This window comes from Etheostoma cragini, chromosome 24 (assembly GCF_013103735.1).
Source record: "Etheostoma cragini isolate CJK2018 chromosome 24, CSU_Ecrag_1.0, whole genome shotgun sequence".
NCBI lineage: Eukaryota > Metazoa > Chordata > Actinopteri > Perciformes > Percidae > Etheostoma > Etheostoma cragini.
In genome coordinates this window covers 7,250,918-7,270,164 of record NC_048430.1, presented here as the reverse complement: position 1 = coordinate 7,270,164, position 19,247 = coordinate 7,250,918, and the positions used below count along the sequence as shown (strand labels likewise).

The 19,247-nt window shown below is 39.8% G+C and overlaps 1 protein-coding gene across 1 annotated transcript; it reads left to right on the top strand.

Annotated features, from left to right (window-relative positions):
* Positions 1-9,418: 9,418 nt before the first annotated feature.
* Positions 9,419-18,047, top strand: slc5a3a (solute carrier family 5 member 3a). Its single transcript, XM_034865102.1, has 5 exons — positions 9,419-9,498; positions 13,160-14,166; positions 14,288-14,483; positions 15,004-15,131; positions 15,224-18,047. Exons 2-5 carry the CDS (start codon positions 13,533-13,535, stop codon positions 16,468-16,470), a joined length of 2,205 nt encoding a protein of 734 aa, XP_034720993.1. The 5' UTR covers positions 9,419-9,498; positions 13,160-13,532; the 3' UTR covers positions 16,471-18,047.
* The last annotated feature ends 1,200 nt before the right edge of the window (positions 18,048-19,247 follow it).

The following is a 19,247-nucleotide window of genomic DNA, read 5'->3' as shown; positions in this document are numbered from 1 at the left end:
CATTAAATGCATTTCTTTACAAAAACGCACCACGAAAAGGTCAATAAAAAAAAATTAAAGTAATAAAAAATAGAGTTGACACACAGCCTCAAGGCAGAAATTCTGGCGCCGCCTTAGGGCCCATATTGTTTCAGATTATATTGTGCAATTATTTTTGGCCCTGGGTCTCGGCCCCCCGCTTTGCATGGTAGGTAATTCAGCCTTAGCAGGCAAACTTATTTTAAGATAGAAAAACTAATCCTGACATCTGGCAGAGGTAGTCAAACGTTTTAATGATGGTTTCATTTGTTTAAAGTTGACATTGCAGTTCACAGTGTGCCTTAGTCCATGTGTGCCACTACCGCCAGTCTCACGCTGATGATGATGCATTGACGTTAAATGTTCCACATTAGGGCCTTTCTGTTTATAGTGAAGTCGATGTGTGTATCACAGAGAATAAACTTTGGTTAAAGATATGGAAGAATCCATTCTGTTCATGAATAATAACTTAAATGTGCAGCAGTAACAAGGACTCATCCTGTTCGATGCTTACATTTAACTTGAATGTAACTGCTCACACTGAGTCTGAGGTCACTGAAGTCCAAACACACTCAGGGTGACTGAGGTTGGGCGCTCTGCACACAGCAGCTGACTGCCCTTTATCACTCACATGGTCTAAATGGATGTCTGAAGCAGGACTTAATGGATTAACCTTACACACACACACACACAGAAGGTGGGGTGGGGTGGGAGGCATCTGCCAAACCACCATGCATGGTTCTGCTGCTTTCTCCATTTACTGTTAGTGGACCACATGATGCACAGTGATCTTCAGCAGTCTGACTCCTCCTTTACAGTTAGCAGCAAGTGCAAAAGGGAGGGAACAAAAATGCATTTTTATTTTGTAGATCCATTTTATTGAGGCTTTTTTCATTTTGTGGCCACTTGAGGGCAGCAGAGTTAGATTAAAAACAAACAAAAAAACACTATTATCACCTTGTTGGTAAGTTGCTATGGCTAAAAGAATTACCTGTCCTGTTTGTGTCCACGTGATTAATATTACAATACATTCACATTACACATTGTTGATATTAAAGTGCTTATTTGTGCAGATTTAACCTCATTTGTTTCATTTTAATGTTTGTAATTCCCCTTTCTATTTCCATTAAATTGTCGTCCTATGATATAAATGTGTAATTTTGATATTAAAATTATTTTTCTTATTGATTTGAAACATTCAATTACGCTCTTTACACCTTTTGCAGAAATTAACTATTTTATTATAATGTTCCATTCTCTCTATTAATTCTCCTCCCGGGTGAAATTATCATCCATATATTTGAGCTATTGGCCCATTAAAAAAACCTCTTACTACAACAGAATGAGTGTCCCGCGGTGGCGCAGGAAGATGGAGCCCTGCAGTGTGGAAATGTTATTCTTTTTAGAATAGGAATGAGCTTTTTTATTTTATTTGCTCGCTGAGGTTTTAATTTATCATTAAATTGCCACTGTGTGTGTGCAACGTCACATATACATATACATGACCACCTTTTTGTAGTTTGAAGCTGACGTTTAGGAAAATATCATGGTCAGAGAAATCAATGTATCTTATAATCTTTCCCAAAGAGTTTATGTGCTCATGTGAGCACACTTTTTCCCAAACTGAGCCACATGTTGCCATGCTCAGATATTATAGAAAGTCAAGCCTTAGACCCCCCCAATGCTACTATGTAGCACTTACTTAGGTCTCATTTATGACAGTAAATATCTTGGCCACTGTTTCTTATAAACGTCCACGTTTTGATGACTTCTAGTTGTTCCTGTGGAGGGTGTTGAAAGTCTTTTTTTTTTTTTTTACGTCAGCCCAATGAATATCATGTATTGTAAACATAGGTGTTTTTTTAAGGTTGAGGACAGTCTCAATCTATGTTGTGATTTCCCACACCACTGTGGAGGGTGGATGGTTGCCGAATTCTACTTGAGTCGACCCCGATGGGACACATTTCTCGCTGGAGATCTTGCATTGGTGTGATTTGATGTGTAATTTGTATTGCATGCATTTGCAGCTTGAGGTCACATCTCATCTTCAAATAGGCCAATGGCCGGTGGACAGTGGTGAAGATAGTGAAGCTCTTCTTTCTCATTCAAATGGATCTGCTTTTAATGAACCACAATGCCCTCAAGAAACAAGTCACCAAGTCAGATACCAAGTAAACACACACACACACACACACACACACTCATGAGTTACATAAGAGCTTTAAGTGCTGGTTCACTGCATCAGTGGATCCTTCAAAGAAAGACAAAGACAAAGAAAGAGAAGATTGGGTTTATTTCTCTTCATTCATCTGTCAAGTTCTCTCGCTCTCTCTCTTAAAAAAAGCTGAGCTAGCATTTGGTGTCAGCATGTTTAGGTGTGTGTGTGTGTGTGTGTATCAGATAACCCCCAGACAATAAGACGCCCTTATTTTTAACAGCTGAGTGAGAGAGAGAGAGAGAGAGAGAGAGAGAGAGAGAAGGGCGAGGGAAATTGTCACATATCTGTTTTTCTCTCACTGTGACTTTACAGAATTCTGGACAAACAAATTTGAGTTGGAGACATTAGTTCAACATAACAAAGTAGAAGTAGTGTCTATTTAATTTTTAGCCTACTCTACGTCCCTGCAGCCTTGAGGCACAGCCACATGTTCATTCAAAAGAATGTGCAATTTTGTTCAATTAAGAGCTTGATGGAAGAGGAAAAACACCTTTTCAAGCTAACTGACATTTCCTCAAAATGAAGTGCTTTAGAAAATCTTAGTGGTGATGTGTGCTCACCATACACTGTTAATGTTGATGGACAAAGCATCTGGTTTGGCAAAGTGCCTCAAACCTGCTTTCTGTCTGAATTCCGGCAGGGGGAGACACATGCGGTTGCAAAAGGAGGTCAGTGTCTGTATCTATCACATTCATGTGGGCAATAATTAAGATGTTATTTACATTGCATACACAAAGAAGTAGAATTGAGATGGCATTTGTGTTGGAGTCAAACTAACAAAGGCATGCAGGCCAGCAAATTACCAGTTAAATGTCAGTGTCTATTGTTAAACAGATTAACATTTCACAGAAAGAATGGACAGGTGATGCTTGAGATCAAATGTCACAATATGAGAAAGTGACCCACTTCTCACTTAATTTATTACCTCAGTAAACATTTTCATAATAAGTTAATGGTCCAAACGCTAGTTTTAAGTCTTCTACAACACAAAATGATCTTTTTTTTCTCATGGTCTTGTTAAAATCGTCAATAAAGCAGATGGTGTTTTAGGGCGTGACCGTAATGTGATTGACAGTTCGCGGCCTCCGCCTCTCTGACATGTAATATAACAATGAGACAAAGGTGTATTTAAAAGCTTGCGAAGCTAAATCTTACCTTGAATCATGTAGGCTAGCTTTCAGCAGCAGTTGCATCCAGATTGCCAGTGAAAGCGTGTGTCGTAGAGTATAAGCAGCGTCTCCTCTCGTCTAAAATCCGCAAAAACCAAGATGGCTGCGACTAAAACGGCAAACTTAACGACTCATAGCAGATCTCCACAAACCAAAGGGTGACGGCACACATGCTAATATAACGGTCTATGGAGCTCACAGTTGTCTGCACAATCCTGCATGCAAATGATGGACAAAACTCCAAAAAGTAATAAACTGAAGATTTACTTGAACCTTCTTTCAAAACTTTAAACAAAAGAGTATGCAGAGGCTCAAGATGGCATGCAATGATGCAATGAGGCTGCTGTCCCTACGTGGCATAGTGCCAGTCAGCTGTTTGTGTCAACCTGCGAGACACTCTTAAGACAACTGAAGTTTAGTTTTTTGTGTCGTCTTGACGAGTCCGACAACCAAATACATGTAACTGAAGCCCTACAGTCCTCTGAAAAGCTGTTATAGATACACTCCTAGATTGAGGCAACATTGTTGCTATAGCCTGTATGTCCCATAGACGAATATAGAGTTGTTTTTTGTGTTTGGATCTCCTTTTTCTACTTTTTGCCCTGTATGATGTGTAACATGGACCTGTGTCTGTTATAAAGCTGTATACTTATGCACAGCTTTAAGATGAGCTATAGCTGCCCCCGGCTAAACATTTATTCTGAGTCAGGGTTGGTACGACCAGAACACGTGGTAACTTCTGAGAGTTTCTGTCTGAGCCCAGACAGCTGAAGATTAGCAGTTTCCTTGAGCCTCTGTTTGAATACGGAAGACCTAAACACTAACAACTGGTTCCAGAGTAGTCCTTATTTGGAGCATTCCAGGTGTGAAAGGGTTCCTTAGAGAAGGGGGTTAAAGACACTGGTTAAAAAACAGGGAATTATTCCAGTGACTTTACATTTAAAAAAATTCTATTAATGTATTTTTTGTTGTTATTATTGTTGTTTGTCTTATTTTAATTTGAGGGTAATTGTTGCAATTTTTGGAGAGTTTTTTAAATGTGGGGCTTTAGGCAATGTAAAAGGGAAAGTCTAATGTTGCTATGGAGGCAGTGAGTTACCTATCGGCTACAACTGTCTTTTTAGCTTATAGTCTATTTGTTTACATATTGAAAAAATAGCACCATTAAAGGTGTGCCGAATTAGCTATCAGCAGTTCCTGTTTGGAATTTCCCCACATGTACAGACAACTATCACTGGATTGCTTTTAGACTGAAACAGATAAATTCTGAAGTTACTGTATAAGGAGGCTCTTTATTATTATTTCTAAGCGGATTTATGGAGATTTATCCATGACTATAATATCCTTAGGAAGTGTAAGTCAGACTGGAGCTTAACCCTTGTATTGTCTTTACTTTCGGGACTCTCTTGTGTCCCTCGGGTCAAATTGACCCTTATTTGGGGTTTTAAAACCAATTCTGAAATCAAATTTTACTTCATAATCTAATTACAAATAATGTCTTTGATTCAATTTCAAACAACTAAGACAATGTTTAGGGAATGTAATCAGTCTCTACTAGCACACAATTAAAAATGGAAGTGTTTTGTTTTTTGTCATAAGGTTAATATTCATGTTAAAAATCTACTGTGGACAAGTGGTCAAATCCAGAATAAATTTCTGAATTGGGTCAGGAATACATGGAAAATAGGGATTTTCTAGCAGAAAAAGTTTAAAATTGTACCTTTTTTCTTCTTGTAAAAGTTTGAAATGGGTTAATTTGACCCAAATACCATGCAAGGGTTAATAAATAAGTGTATCATGTTTGTGTGTGCTGATACGACTGAGTTATGACTTTGAGGAGGAGTACAAATTTTGACAAAAAAGTACATTCTATAGCAATCTAAGCCTCTGTCTTTAATTCCCTGTCACTCTTGCCACACACACACACACACACACACACACACACACACACACACACACACACACACACACACACACACACACAAACACACACACACACACACACACACACATAGAGAAGTCATCAGACTGGGCTTCTCGCTCTAAGGGGTGTGTTTGCGGAGGTCAGAAAGTCATGTGTGCTTCTCAAGTTTCTCAGCCGCCTCAATATCTCCATAACAGCTGGGAACCGATATTTACTGCCCTGGCAACATCTGACTGTACATATACTTCTAAAAAATCAATTTTTCTCTAACTCGAACCAAGTTCTTAAAGTTTCCTAAACATAACTGTCTATCCTAAACAAAACAAAACTCACATCATTGTTTTTAAAGTTGCCATAACTTGACTTTATGGAAAAATATATTGAAATAGGTTAAAGATTTCTATTGGTCAAACTACTATTTCTGAGAATGAACATGTCACTCTTGACATTTAATGAGAATTTGGCAGATATTGAGTATATTGTATCATTTTTTTGCAGATATGCCTAAAAGAAACATTTTTTATTGAGTCAGTGTGTTGATTTAAAAAAGAAAAACATAGTCTAGACAGTACTACATCTCCCCTAAAACGCATAAAAAGGATGTGGAAAGCAGGAAACCTCTCATATCCAGTAAATCAACTTTCCTGATCTCAGAAGTTTGGCAGGTCTCAGCAAGGATTCACTTAAACTTTACTTATACTAAGACAAAAAAAACAGACTTTCTCTCTCACCCCAGCCAGACTTAGTGCTAGTGTTTCTCAAAATCCAGACATGTTTTTTTATTTACCGCGGGGGAATCTTCCCCCCTCACACACACACACACGCGTCTTGATGATGATAAACATGTTGGAAGTGATTTTTCCATCTGCCTTTCCTTCCTTCCACCATCTGCCATCGCCAGCAACTCTGAGAGCTTCATCTCTGTTTGTGTACGAAGAACAGCGCCCTCCTCTTTCTTCTTTCTTTCTATGTTGCAGAGAAATCCCTCTTTCCAAATCTGGCTTAGTTGCACCAGGGCTTGACCCCCCCCCCCCCCCCCCCCCCCCCCCCCCCCGCCCCCCATCTCGATGCATTGTACATGTACCCCATCGTATTAAACCTACGTGTATTTAGGGACGTTTATTATGTCGCTGTGACAACAAAGTTATCAAAAAAGATACTTCATCATCTGAGCATCGGATGGAACTCATTCCCAAAAAGTTCGGAACTAATTGGTGGTTTGTATTCCACCCGTGGGTAGCAAAGAGGAATATTATTAATCATATGTAGTGGTTTTGTTCATTATTATTTCATTACAATTCTTTGGAGTCAACATAAAATCTTCATCCTCAAAATGCAGCTGCTGTTTTAGCTGTTTGTCTCCATCTGTCAATCAGCGGAATGCAAAAGTCTTACAGACTTTTTGTGGTGGTGTGGTGTGTGTGTGTGTGTGTGTGTGTGTGTGTGGGGGGGGGGGGGGGGGGGGGGGGGGGGGGGGGGGGGAGCTGCTGCTGGATGAGATTAAATGTAGTCTGTAAAAACTGGCTTTTATCTGATGTTTTGGTTTCCCTCAGAAAGGATACCCGTTTGTGTGTATTTGACTGACAGCGTGGGTTCTTGAAATTTCACGTCAGTATTTCACCAAAATATTTGTCTTTTAATATTTGATGGAGTGAAGAAAAGAGCCCCGCTTCTCTTTCGTAGTCTTTGTGACGAGGGGGTTTGAAGGGAAGTGGGAGAGCAGCAAGACATCTAAGAGCTGCGATGCTGGGACCAGGGAGGAAGCATTGACATTAAATACGGGCCCAGTTCTCATCTCATGTTCAAAACCCTGATAATCTAAAGGACTGGACTCTAATAACAGTAGGTGATGGGATGCTGTCAGTTTGGTACATGGAAGTTGTTTGATGGAACAGACATTTCATGGACACTAGATGAATCCAACTGGAGATTTCAGAGCAGAGAGCTGCTCTGCTGTTTGTTCAGTGGGAGAGTGGCGCCATCCGCAGTCTGACACTTTGAACAGCACGTTGTCCCAGAGAATAATAATCTGAGTTTACTGGATGACAATGAAAGTTAAAAGCAATTTAAAGTGATCAAAACAGCTTTAACTGTTTACTGTGTGTCCATTGTTTTATTGTGCAGTGATTACTTGCACATGTTTAAAGTACAATACTAACTAAGACTGGGCCCTTTCAATCAATCAAACCTTATTTGTACAGCAACTTTCATTCGGAGGTATTGCAATTCATAGTGCTTCAGGGGTGACATGTCAGGAATAAGACCGTTCAGAATTCAAATATGAACAATTAAGCAACTGGAGACTGATGTACATGAAAAACTGAAATGAAAAAAGTGAAGTAAAAAAAAAGAATTGCAATTAAAATAGTAAATACAAGAGAACAATAAAAAGAAAGTTCCTGTATATAATGCATCTCTTGTCATGAAGCAGCTCAAAGTCCAGACAAAACAAGGGAGAACACACAGGATTAAAACTTAAATTAGGTAAAACTAATTCATTTAACCTATCACAAACATACAACTATACCGTGAAGCATGCAAATCAGTGGTATGAACACGTGGGTTAAGTTGTGATTTGAATAATTGAATATAAGGTCAATTATTGATCATCTGATCAGTAATGCCTTTAGATGAGCTTCTTCACTCCCTGTTTTATGGCTATGAATAAGTGTGACTATAAGTTCCTTTTATTGTTGTTTGGTTTGTTTTTTCTTCCAACGTCAGTGAACAGTTTCCCTCCGGAGTGCAATGTGTGGTGAATATCTTTTTGGTTGCAAAGTGAAAGCTGTTATTGTTCATAAAAAGCAGCTGAAGTAATATCCCTTCATTAGTAACTTCATGCCACTGAGAAACATGGTCCCACTCTGACAAATCTGTATCAAAATTAAACTGCAGTCAGAGCATTTTTGCGGCTTTTCTCTCTACTACAGTGACAGTGGATATATGTGAAAAGGAGAGAGCGACAGGTGAATGACACGCAGCAAAGGGCCGCAGGTTAGATTCGGACCCCAGGCCCTTGCAGGACGCCAACACAGGGCCCTCGTTCTCCCTAGGTGAGCTAGAGGCCGGCCTGCCCGCCTTGTGCACTTCACACACTGTGTGTGTATTATTTGTGGAGACCGGATACATGTGAGTTCCAACACACTGCACAGTACAACTGTCCTATTGGGAAATAGGTGTCTTATACATATTGATATTCCTGAAATGAAAACAGTACCACATACTTAAAAGCTCTAATATCTAGCCTTTCAAAGAAGTGTTGAATCAACTTATCCGGCCATGAGGCCAATATTCTTTGTTGTAGGTGTTACTGTTTTCTTGTATGGGTTCAAATCCAAATAGGATACAAGGTGCCCTGCCCTTCAACGAGGAAGGACATTTTTCAATAAACAGTCTGTTATTTTAAGCAACTGCCCGTCAGAAATACAGAAACCTGTTTCACAATGCAGGATTACTAAGCAATCTGCAGAATGCCCAATGAGATAACACTCAGCCGCTCTGTGATTGGCTAACAGAGTTCCAAGCCCTGCACAGAGTTGAACTTTTCTGCCCGAGCGGCTCGTTTAGAGAGTGTAAAATTACAGAGTGAGACTTCTAACATCCCATGGGACAACTCAAATAACACCTTAAATAAATGAGACGTAGTGTATTTGTTTATGAGCTTTACATGTTTTGGTAGAGGGGCAAATTGTGTTAACTTTTTTTAAATTTAAAGCAAAGAAGCTACAGGCTGGAGCTTCATGTGTAACACACACATGTGGTGTCAATCAGCTAATTAAATGCAAAAAAGTGAATATTTCCCAAAATGTCCATCTATTATTGTCATGGAAGTCACCATTTTTCCATTTTTTTTTTGTAGATTAAGATTAGTTAAAATAATATAGTTAGGTTTAAAAGTAAAAAATAAATAAAATACATAACATGGTATTCATAATAGTTTCCAATGTGATTATCTTCATTCAGCCTAAACAATACCCATAAAGTGAGATTATGCGAACAGCCTGTTCTTCCTGCCTCCACACAGGTGGTGGTGGTGGTGGTGAGGATGATGATGATGATGATGATGATGCGGTGGGCGGAGCCTCACAGGCTGAGGACCAGCTTGACGGGAAACTTCCCGCAGCAGAGACAAACTAGGAGACGACGCACGGAGATCAGCTGTCCAGCAGGTGAGTGTGTAGTTTTAACTGTAATATCGCGATGTCACATCTTGTAATGAATTAGTTAAGTCTCGAATGTTTGTGTAACTAATCACTGGTACTGACCACTGACACGTTTAACTGACATTTGAATATTCTAGCAGGCCTGCGGTAAAAAAAAAAAAAAAGGTTACTGTAAGAATTTAAAGACAAATTCTAAGAATATTGTTAGAGTTTGAAACAAATATAATTGTAAACTGGTCACTTATACAGCCAGCATGCATATACTTTAATATTGTAGGAAATGGTTCATTGTGTTACTCACAGTTCCACAGAAAGCCCCTTTGTATTACAATAATATTAAGTAAATCATAAAAATAAAACCGTATACAACACAGGGATTTTGTTGTTGTTGCATAAAGCATACTTTGTATAAAAATATAATAATTTTACTCTTTAATCATACTTTCAGTAACAAAAAGTCCAATTTAAGTATAAGAGTACAAAATAAATCTGAATTGATTGAAAATACTTAACAAATATGTCTTCCACTACTACTATTAACATCCAGAACTAATAAAATCCGCAACCGAACTTTAAGAATGTTTTAGGGATATTGTCTCAGTGTATTGTTTGTAAGTGTTTTAGGGAATATGATGGAAATATGCATCCTATAAAAAGCATCTATAAATTGCTGTTACAGTGTCTCCTGCAGAATTTCATAGGAATATTACAACCATTATTTTATGAAGTATTAAGGAAGTGAGTTCAAACACGCTGCTACACACCCGTGGTCCACACACGTATGCATTCTCATTTATTTGCCTAATTATATTAGCATAACTATATCCATCCTCATCAGAAGTTAATCTTTGTTATTGTTTTGGTGATCAGGTGATATTCTAATATAACCGTACTTGAACCTGAGCAGAGGTTTAATAAGCTAGAAGAAGTGGGTGCAGGATATTTTAGCTTTCTCCAGAAAAAGTGTACATAAATGAGATTAAAACAAAATAATTCAATATTTTGAATTGGAACCATATTGTAGAGCGCATAGCAGTGTGACTCCCTTTGTTTGAAAGAGAAGAATAAAATACAAGACTTGTAAAATGATTTAATGTCATTGCACAGAGACCCCTAAAATGAAATTGTGAGTGCCACAACCGTAGGCGCATTAAATATATAAGATACACGTCTAAAAACAAGAATAATTTAAGACATAAAAACCCTAAACATGTGGAAAAGTCCCCTAACATAACTCTAAGAGGGAGAAATAACTTCAACTGTACATGACTAAACCTGTTCACACAAAATCCACCTCAAGAAGACGGTTATAGCCGTGTACTAATGATTTTAACTCAATATTGACTTACTGAAAATAGTATAGGAGTACACCCTGCATGTGGAAATAGAATAGGTCCAACTCTGTTTAGGAGATGTCACTGATGCTGTTGTCTCCAGGCGTTTACACAAGTGAAACATTCTCTTGCTGCCTGCACAGAGCTAAAATAAAGTGAATTAGGCTGTGTAAAGAGATCTGGATTTTCCAAATTTCTACACATTCATCCAGTCAACCTGCAGCTGTCCTCCAACGACATGCACGCTCTGCTGAGCAACAACCAACCAGCCCTGATGAAAGACCCTCGTACAGTACTGTAACAAGGCTAGTGAGAGCATTGCTTACAGAAAACACCGCTAGTCATTACGAGAGAGCAGCTTGAGCCTTGTAGCCTTTAATTTTGTCATAGTTTCCATGCTACAAGGTCTACAAAGGCATTTGGTGGCATAAAATCAAGTCTTCTTCAGTAATAAACAATTGTTATTTTGGTTAGACAAAACAAGACATTTGAAGATGTTACCTTGGGTTATGAGTTTTTTCATGATTTTTCTCACATGGTTTGGACCAAACAATTGCATGGATTGAGATGATAACTGGCAGAATAATCATTAATAAAATATAATAATAGTTACCTGCAGCCCTAGCCCTCCCAACTTTCTCCTTTAAAAACACAACAGCAGCACCAACTTGCAAAGGTGCTAAGTAATAATCATGCTTTGATCAGGCTTTAATCATGCTTTAATCATGCTTTAATCATGCTTTAATCATGCTTTAATCATGCTTTAAAGGGGTGAATTGAAGCAGCAGAGGTCGAGATATCCTGAATGTTAGGATCTAGTATATATGCCTCTTCCCTGTAATGCAACCTGGTACCCTCCCTGCCTAAACGCCCACATCTTTCAAACACCCCGCTTTGGAAATAGAAAATACAATGATTGGCATTCAGAGACTTGTAAGACATCCCTTGCAATTTGCTTAAGAAGACTTGATTAGAGACTAATCAGAAGACTAGTGAGTGAATCTTTTGTTCTGAGTTATGGTGCTATCTTATATCATTTGTTTACCGGAACTGTTCATGGTGAGTTACTCTGTCACTCTTAAATGACAGCCTGGCAGAATAGGTTAAGTGCTGACTGCTCCACTTCTGGCACAGACAGTCCCAAGATCCTCCACCCTTTTGAAAAGGCCAGATAAAAAAAAATAGGCTTTATGAAAGTCTCTGCTGTGCAGGTGCATCGGAAAGACAGGACAGAAAAGAAAAGAAACATGTTCCCTGTTTACACAGCTTGCACTGGTATTGATATAACCAGGGGGTTGCATAAATCAAGACTTCATTTATGTACCAAATACTACAAGCCTTCCTGGATATTTGTTGACATTTGAAAAATAATAACTTATATACAAGTGACAGAAATGAGCACACTTAGGTCAGGTCACCCAGCTGTTGATCAGTATACTCATCCTGTGGAAACGGATGTGTGATGTCCTTTTTTTTTTGTCTCTAGATGAAGTTAGCCAAACAGCTCTGGTGATGTCATGAGGGTTAGCTTGGTTTGTGATTGGAGGTGTAGATGTGAGCTTGGTTTGTGATTGGAGGTGTAGATGTGAGCTTGGTTTGTGATTGGAGGTGTAGATGTGAGCTTACAGTTTTTTTCTGGATTTAGAATCCCAAATTGACAAATCAAGGAGATGTGTAATGGATAGGTAGGGTCCAATGAAAGACAGTACTAAGCTGCATCATGGGAATTGTATTATCCAGAGTTTTTTTTTTTTACTCATACTAGGGATAAAAAATCTGGATATCCCAATCTTTTGTAGCTTTGATTTTGAACATCTTTTTTTTCTCATGAGACCCCTAACTAATGAAAGTGCATTACTTATTCACTGGAGTACCCCTCAAACATCAGTGCACATGTTATTATTGTTTGCTTACTTCTAAAGAGCATTAATATCTTGCACATTGACACATACTTTTGGTGGGATGCTGCTACGCCCTCCAACTACTATTTCTAGTCATAATTTCATTATCTTTATTGACTATCTTTATTATGACTGTTATTGCCACTGGTCATTACACCCCCAACCAGCACCGTCAGACACCGCCCACTAAGAGCCTGGGTCTGTCCAAGATATCTTCCTAAACGGAGGTTTTCCTCACCCCCCAAGGTTTCTGCCTAAAGGGAGATTTTCTCGCACTAAATGCTTGCTCTTGAGGGAATTACTGGAATTGAGTGTGGAAGGTATTAGGGTCTACGTGTACGTTATGGAAGCAATAGAGACACAAGGTAAATGTGTCACTTAACAGCATTGCTTTGGAAATAAGAACACTTTGTTGTTTTGTGTTTGTTGCAGGATCCAGATGACCATTTGCTTTTGAGGCTTCCTCAATCAAATCGCGGCAACACGCCACAGCCTGCATTGATTCCCAAGTTTAACTACAAAGGAACAAGGAACACTGATCTCAGCCTTCTGCTTGAAACTGATTTGTATTAGACAATGTGCAGTTGAGTGTATATGATGATTTTGTTTCCTAGCTGATTACAACCTTTTGCCACCCTAAAATCTGATTAAAACAGAAATCTGTGGACTTTAATTAGTGGATATTTCAGTGTATCTGCATGCACATTTTAAATGTAGGGTAATATCTAGACATAAAAGGCAAATATATAAGCCCTAGCACAACATTTTGTTTCGTTCTGTTAGAGAACTACGAAAGTGCTCGATCATGGCTGCCACCCTGGCAGCGGCGGACATCATCGTTGTAGTTATCTACTTCGCCCTGGTGCTTGCGATCGGTTTCTTTGCCATGTGGAAAGCCAATAAGAGCACAGTGAGTGGTTACTTCCTCGCTGGGCGCTCCATGAATTGGGCGGCTGTAGGAGCATCTCTATTCGTCAGCAACATAGGAAGCGAGCATTTCATTGGACTAGCTGGATCAGGTGCTGCTAGCGGGTTGAGCGTGGCTGCATGGGAATTAAACGCTCTATTATTGCTCCAGTTATTAGGCTGGATATTTATCCCCGTGTATATTCAGTCCGGAGTCTACACCATGCCAGAGTACCTGTCCAAACGGTTTGGCGGGAACCGACTAAAAGTGTATTTTGCAGCGTTATCTCTCATCCTCTACATCTTCACCAAGTTGTCCGTGGATCTCTACGCCGGAGCCTTGTTCATTCAGGAATCCTTGGGGTGGAACCTCTATCTGTCAATCATCCTCCTCATCACCATGACAGCTTTGCTGACAGTGACTGGGGGTCTGGCTGCTGTCATCTACACGGATACGGTCCAGGCATTCCTCATGATCGCTGGAGCACTCTGCCTCATGGGCATCAGCCTCTTCAAAGTGGGAGGACTTGAAGGTCTTTTTTGATCTCCTTTATGCATTATTAAACTGTTAATGCCATATGATCAGGTATAGACTGTAATACCATCTGCATACCATACCATATGCTAAACCATGTCCTGCCCTGTCATTTTAAGGGGTGAGGACCAAGTACATGCAGGCTGCTCCAAACATCACTGCCATCTTGCTGTCTTCATCCAACCTGACATATTCTGAATCCTGCCACCTCCACCTAAACCCAAAGCCAGATGCTTTGAAGATACTTCGAGGACCAAGGGATCCAGACCTGCCTTGGCCTGGTTTCTTACTGGGCCAGACCCCAGCCTCTATTTGGTACTTGTTCAAGTGTCTCCACATAGACAGACTTTCAGTTTCATGTAGTGCTTATATGTGTGTGTACCCAGGTCTTTTTCTTTTGAGCCAGTGTCACGCTTGTACAAATCAAAAATGATTGCCATGACATTTGCCATGACATTTTCTGAGCACCTGTATGCTCCCTAGAAGAGTTCCAAAAACTGAAATGATTTACATTCATTTTTATTTGTTTTGTTTAGACAATCAATATATTTTTACTTTAGTTTTTCTCGAAGGTTTTAATTTGTATCTAGTTTTTTTTATAAAAATATTTTTCAGTGCTTATTTTTGTTTTCATTTTAGTTCACTATAATAACCCTGCTGGAGCCATGTGTTTAAAAGTGTCCCTGGCCTAGCAATTTGCCCACAAAGTTAGCCTTTGGAGTCAGTACAAACAGCACAGGTAATGGGGAGTGAACCAGTGCCCTTGCTATCATGCTGCCTGATTATTTGTTGAGGACTAATTGTTAACTCTAAGCATCCTCCCTCTGTGTTCAAGGTACTGGTGTGCAGATCAAGTGATTGTACAGCGGGTTCTGGCAGCGAAGAACATTGCCCATGCCAAAGGCTCTACTATCATGGCTGGCTTTCTGAAAATCCTCCCCATGTTCATCATTGTCATCCCAGGTAGAGCCATTAATTGCTTTTTGAGTAAGGTACCCCTTAATCCTGACAGTGGGCTCACTAAATAACTGCTTTATTTATTATCACAATTCTAGGGATGATTTCCAGGATCTTTTTTGCTGATCAGTTGGCGTGTATCAGCCCAGAGCACTGCATGGAAGTGTGCCGTTCTGCGAGCGGCTGCAGCAACGTGGCTTACCCACGGCTCGTCATGTTTGTGATGCCCGTTGGTCTCCGCGGCCTCATGATGGCTGTCATGATCGCAGCTCTGATGAGCGACTTGGACTCCATCTTCAACTCTGCAAGCACCATATTCACATTGGATATTTACAAGATGCTACGAAAGCAGGTGTCATCCAGGGAGCTGGTGATAGTCGGCAGGTTTTTTGTGGTTTTCATGGTAGTCGTCAGCATTGCCTGGGTGCCGGTCATCATCGAGATGCAAGGAGGCCAGATGTTCTATTACATCCAGGAAGTAACAGATTACCTGACTCCACCAATAGCGGCCCTCTTCTTGCTTGCCATACTGTGGCGTCGCTGCAATGAGAAAGGTGCCTTCTGGGGTGGACTGGTAGGGTTCGCCCTTGGAGCACTGCGTCTGATTTTGGCATTGGTTTACCGCGAGCCTCCCTGCGATCAGCCTGACGAGCGGCCATCTTTCATCAAAGATATTCATTTCATGTATGTGGCAGCCATCTTGTTTTGGGTGTCCGCCTCTGTGGTTGTAGTGGTGAGTCTCTGCACTCCTCCGCCCAGAAAAGAACAAATCCTAACCACTACCCTGTGGGGGTTAAACAGGAGACGGAGACAAAAACAGCGAGAAAAAGAGGAAGCTGGAGAAGAAGTCACTGCTTTGAAGCCTCTAAACCAAGGAAACCTAAATGGAAACAGTTTGCTCACTAAAGAGAAGTGTCAAGACCATCCAGACGAGCTTAATGGCATTGAGGCAAGTCATGAAAATGCTCAACCAAGCAATGGTCATACTATCACAGCCAGTGAAAAAGAAACACACCATCCAATCCAGAATGGTTGCCACTTACATATTTCTGACCCTAAAATGGTAGAAGAGGGAGGAGGGAGAGGAGTAAGGGTTGGAGAGGAGGAAAAGGAAGGCTGCCTTGGAGGAGGACGAGTAGAGGGTGGGAGGTGTTTGAAGGCTTTAGAGCGTTTCTGTGGCTTCCAGGAGAAGCCGTCCGAAGCTCCGGTCATTACAGTCCAGGAGCAGGAGAAGATCGTGGATGAGCTTCTCCATGAACCTCCACTGACCAGAATCATTCTGAACACAGGACTAGTGGTGATTTGCTCGGTCGGGATCTTTCTCTTTATCTATTTCTCTGTCTAAGCTTCTTTAATTCCAAGCAGTGGGACACGTTTGTCCATAAACTACAAGTGGGAATGGTCTACAGGGAAGCTATCCTTCAGCTTTCTCTTAACTTTGAATTAGAAAAGGGCATGGTAAACTGGAAAACTGCCAATTTTTCTAATGAAAACATTTTGTCAAATTGTAATTTACATGTAAAAGGCCTCCTGGATAAACAGTAAGGGCTTCTTTCCTTCCTTGTTTCCCTGCAAAAATTGGATTTGGAACCTCACGTAGGTTTGTAAAATGCTCTGGATTAGGCTGAGAACAAATAAGTACTTTATGGTATATTATGAAATATATTTGCTACACCTCCAATGTGCAGAGGCTCCGTCCTCGCCGGGGCGGCCGTGGGTTCGGTTCGGACCTGCGGCCGTTTGCTGCACGTCGTTCCCCCTCTGGTTGATGATTCAGATTAACGGAGGCAGCCGCCTCAGATCAGACACCAGAAACAGCACTTAGTTTGAAGCACACTATTTTAGGAGACACCTGTTGTGAACATAGTCTTTAACTACTGTCTCATTAGCTCCACTGAATGAATTAAAGTATTCCTCTTTTTACGGGGGACAACCGCAAACCCACACAAAACTACAGTGGTCAAAAAAAAAACGCATTTAGGACATACAGTAAGTGCAAATATTTTGTGGCAGTATAGCACCAAAAAACTATGTTACACAATAAAATTTGAGAACCCCAACGTCCACATCTGCATGCACTTTATCAACATAAATATTCACATCATCTCAACCATGACATACAAAAACATATGATTATATATTTATAATATATCATTATGTTGCAAAGGTTGGTCATTGTCTACACATAACACTGTAAAGCCTTGTTATTGTACACATTGCACATAATACATATGTGTATTGCTCAACAAAGTGTTATATGTATATACTGTATATAGCCATAGTTATTTTTTACGCCTGTTATAGAACTCGGAGGGTGTCTTCCACTCAAATGGCTTACATTTCTTATTAACACAATTGTGATATTATGGTGTTATTTTATTAATTTGCAAGAACTGACGCCCAATTTCAGATGCGAAGAAGGGGGTTTGCCCCTTCCTCCTCTTCTGGTGAATATCATTGTGTAAATGTAATTCTTTTACTTCACTCCATGAAGTTTAGAACATAATCCATTCAAGATAAACTGAGTTCAAATAACTTGAGTGGTATTTGTCATTGTGACTAATGTGAAAATTATTAATGTTTCCTTGGCTGCAAAGTGCATTGTGGGATTTCTTTGCTACATGAGGTCATGACATTAAAAGAATGCTCTTGCTAACTGATTCTTGCATGATAGGATTTCTTCCCTTAACTTCATAGCACCAAACAAATAAAAGCAGTACTCCACACCATGCGTTAGTCTCAGGTGCTCTAACCTGTTTTAAACTGTGGATCTAACCCATAGATCTAACCAAACTGGTCCTTCTGCTCCTTTAAAAGGCCTCCAGCAGAATGTGTACATGAGTGCTATTGAATGTTAACAGTTTCCAGTACATGGTATGCCTTACAGGCTTCCTCTGAACTGATCTGCTTGACAGGGAATTACATAAATAAACACACTGTGAGTTTTTTTCTCATTTGAGTTGACAGTAAAAACACACCCAATACAATCTCTGTTTGGTCAATTATTTCCCACTGAACTATCTTAACATCTCCAAAATAGATCGGAACTACTTTTGGTCCAGATGTTCCATGGTTCCCAGAGATTTAAACCCTAGTGATTTTGGGGACCCTCTGACTATTTCTATAGCGCGAATATTCAACTATTCAACTATTCAACTATTGGATGTACTAATGGGTGTACTATTCGGTACACCCATTCACAGATCTAATTTCAACAGCTTCAGTCATCAATGGACATTTCACATTCCTATAAGTCTCAGGTTTACTTTTTGTTAAGTGCTAATTCACAAATTAAAAACATGCTAAACTAAGATGGGGAAAATGTCAGCATTATCGTTGTACCCATTGATGACATACTAACCTTATGGCACCACAGTGCTAACTACAGTGTCCCACACATTAGATGCTAACAGGGCTGTATCTTGTTAAAGGGAACTCCTGTGTTGTACTTCAGGATTGGGAACTCACAAAAAGACAGATGTAAGAGAAAATACAAAGGCAAAGAAAAAGGCGGAAAACTCCTGGATCCCACATTTCCTATAATGCAACTCATCAACAGCTTTTCACGAGTCTCTACCTTCCGGGCCAATTGTCTGTCAAACTCCATGACCCCTGTTTTCACAATGCTGGCTTTCTTTTATCAAACTTAAAAAATGCAAATGTTGGCTGCTTCTAGATGTTGTCTGTCATTCTCTTAAGCATCATGCACAAAAGGCCGAGGCAACTACAGGGAGGAACAACTGAGCTCTCGCATTTTTCAGTTTAATAGGGCACACATCTGAACACATGAAAAGTCAGTCAGGTATTCTTTCAGAATCAAGTATTCATTATTTACTACCAAAGAGAATGCTTGATGTATTCCTACATATTAGTGGCCATGTTGTAAACACAATCTAATCTGTGAGATTACTATAAATAACGCACTCCCTTGTACATTCAGTACTGGTTCTCTTAATAGTATCTTGCCATTTTTAAGATACAGGCATTACCAGCTGCAAGTATTGCTATTTATTATTGAATGGAAATCTATATATAAATATAATAAAATGTGGCAACTAAATGGGAAATAAATGCCTCAAAGCAGAAGAGCTAAGGACATAATGACCCAGCAGGTCACGTATG

Bases quoted from the DNA above. Each gene is read 5' to 3' on its own strand.
- slc5a3a (XM_034865102.1), top strand. From the start codon at position 13,533: ATGGCTGCCACCCTGGCAGCGGCGGACATCATCGTTGTAGTTATCTAC. The intron at 14,484-15,003 runs GTACTTGTTCAA...TCTGTGTTCAAG, and splicing joins CAGACCCCAGCCTCTATTTG to GTACTGGTGTGCAGATCAAG. The intron at 15,132-15,223 runs GTAGAGCCATTA...TCACAATTCTAG, and splicing joins GTTCATCATTGTCATCCCAG to GGATGATTTCCAGGATCTTT.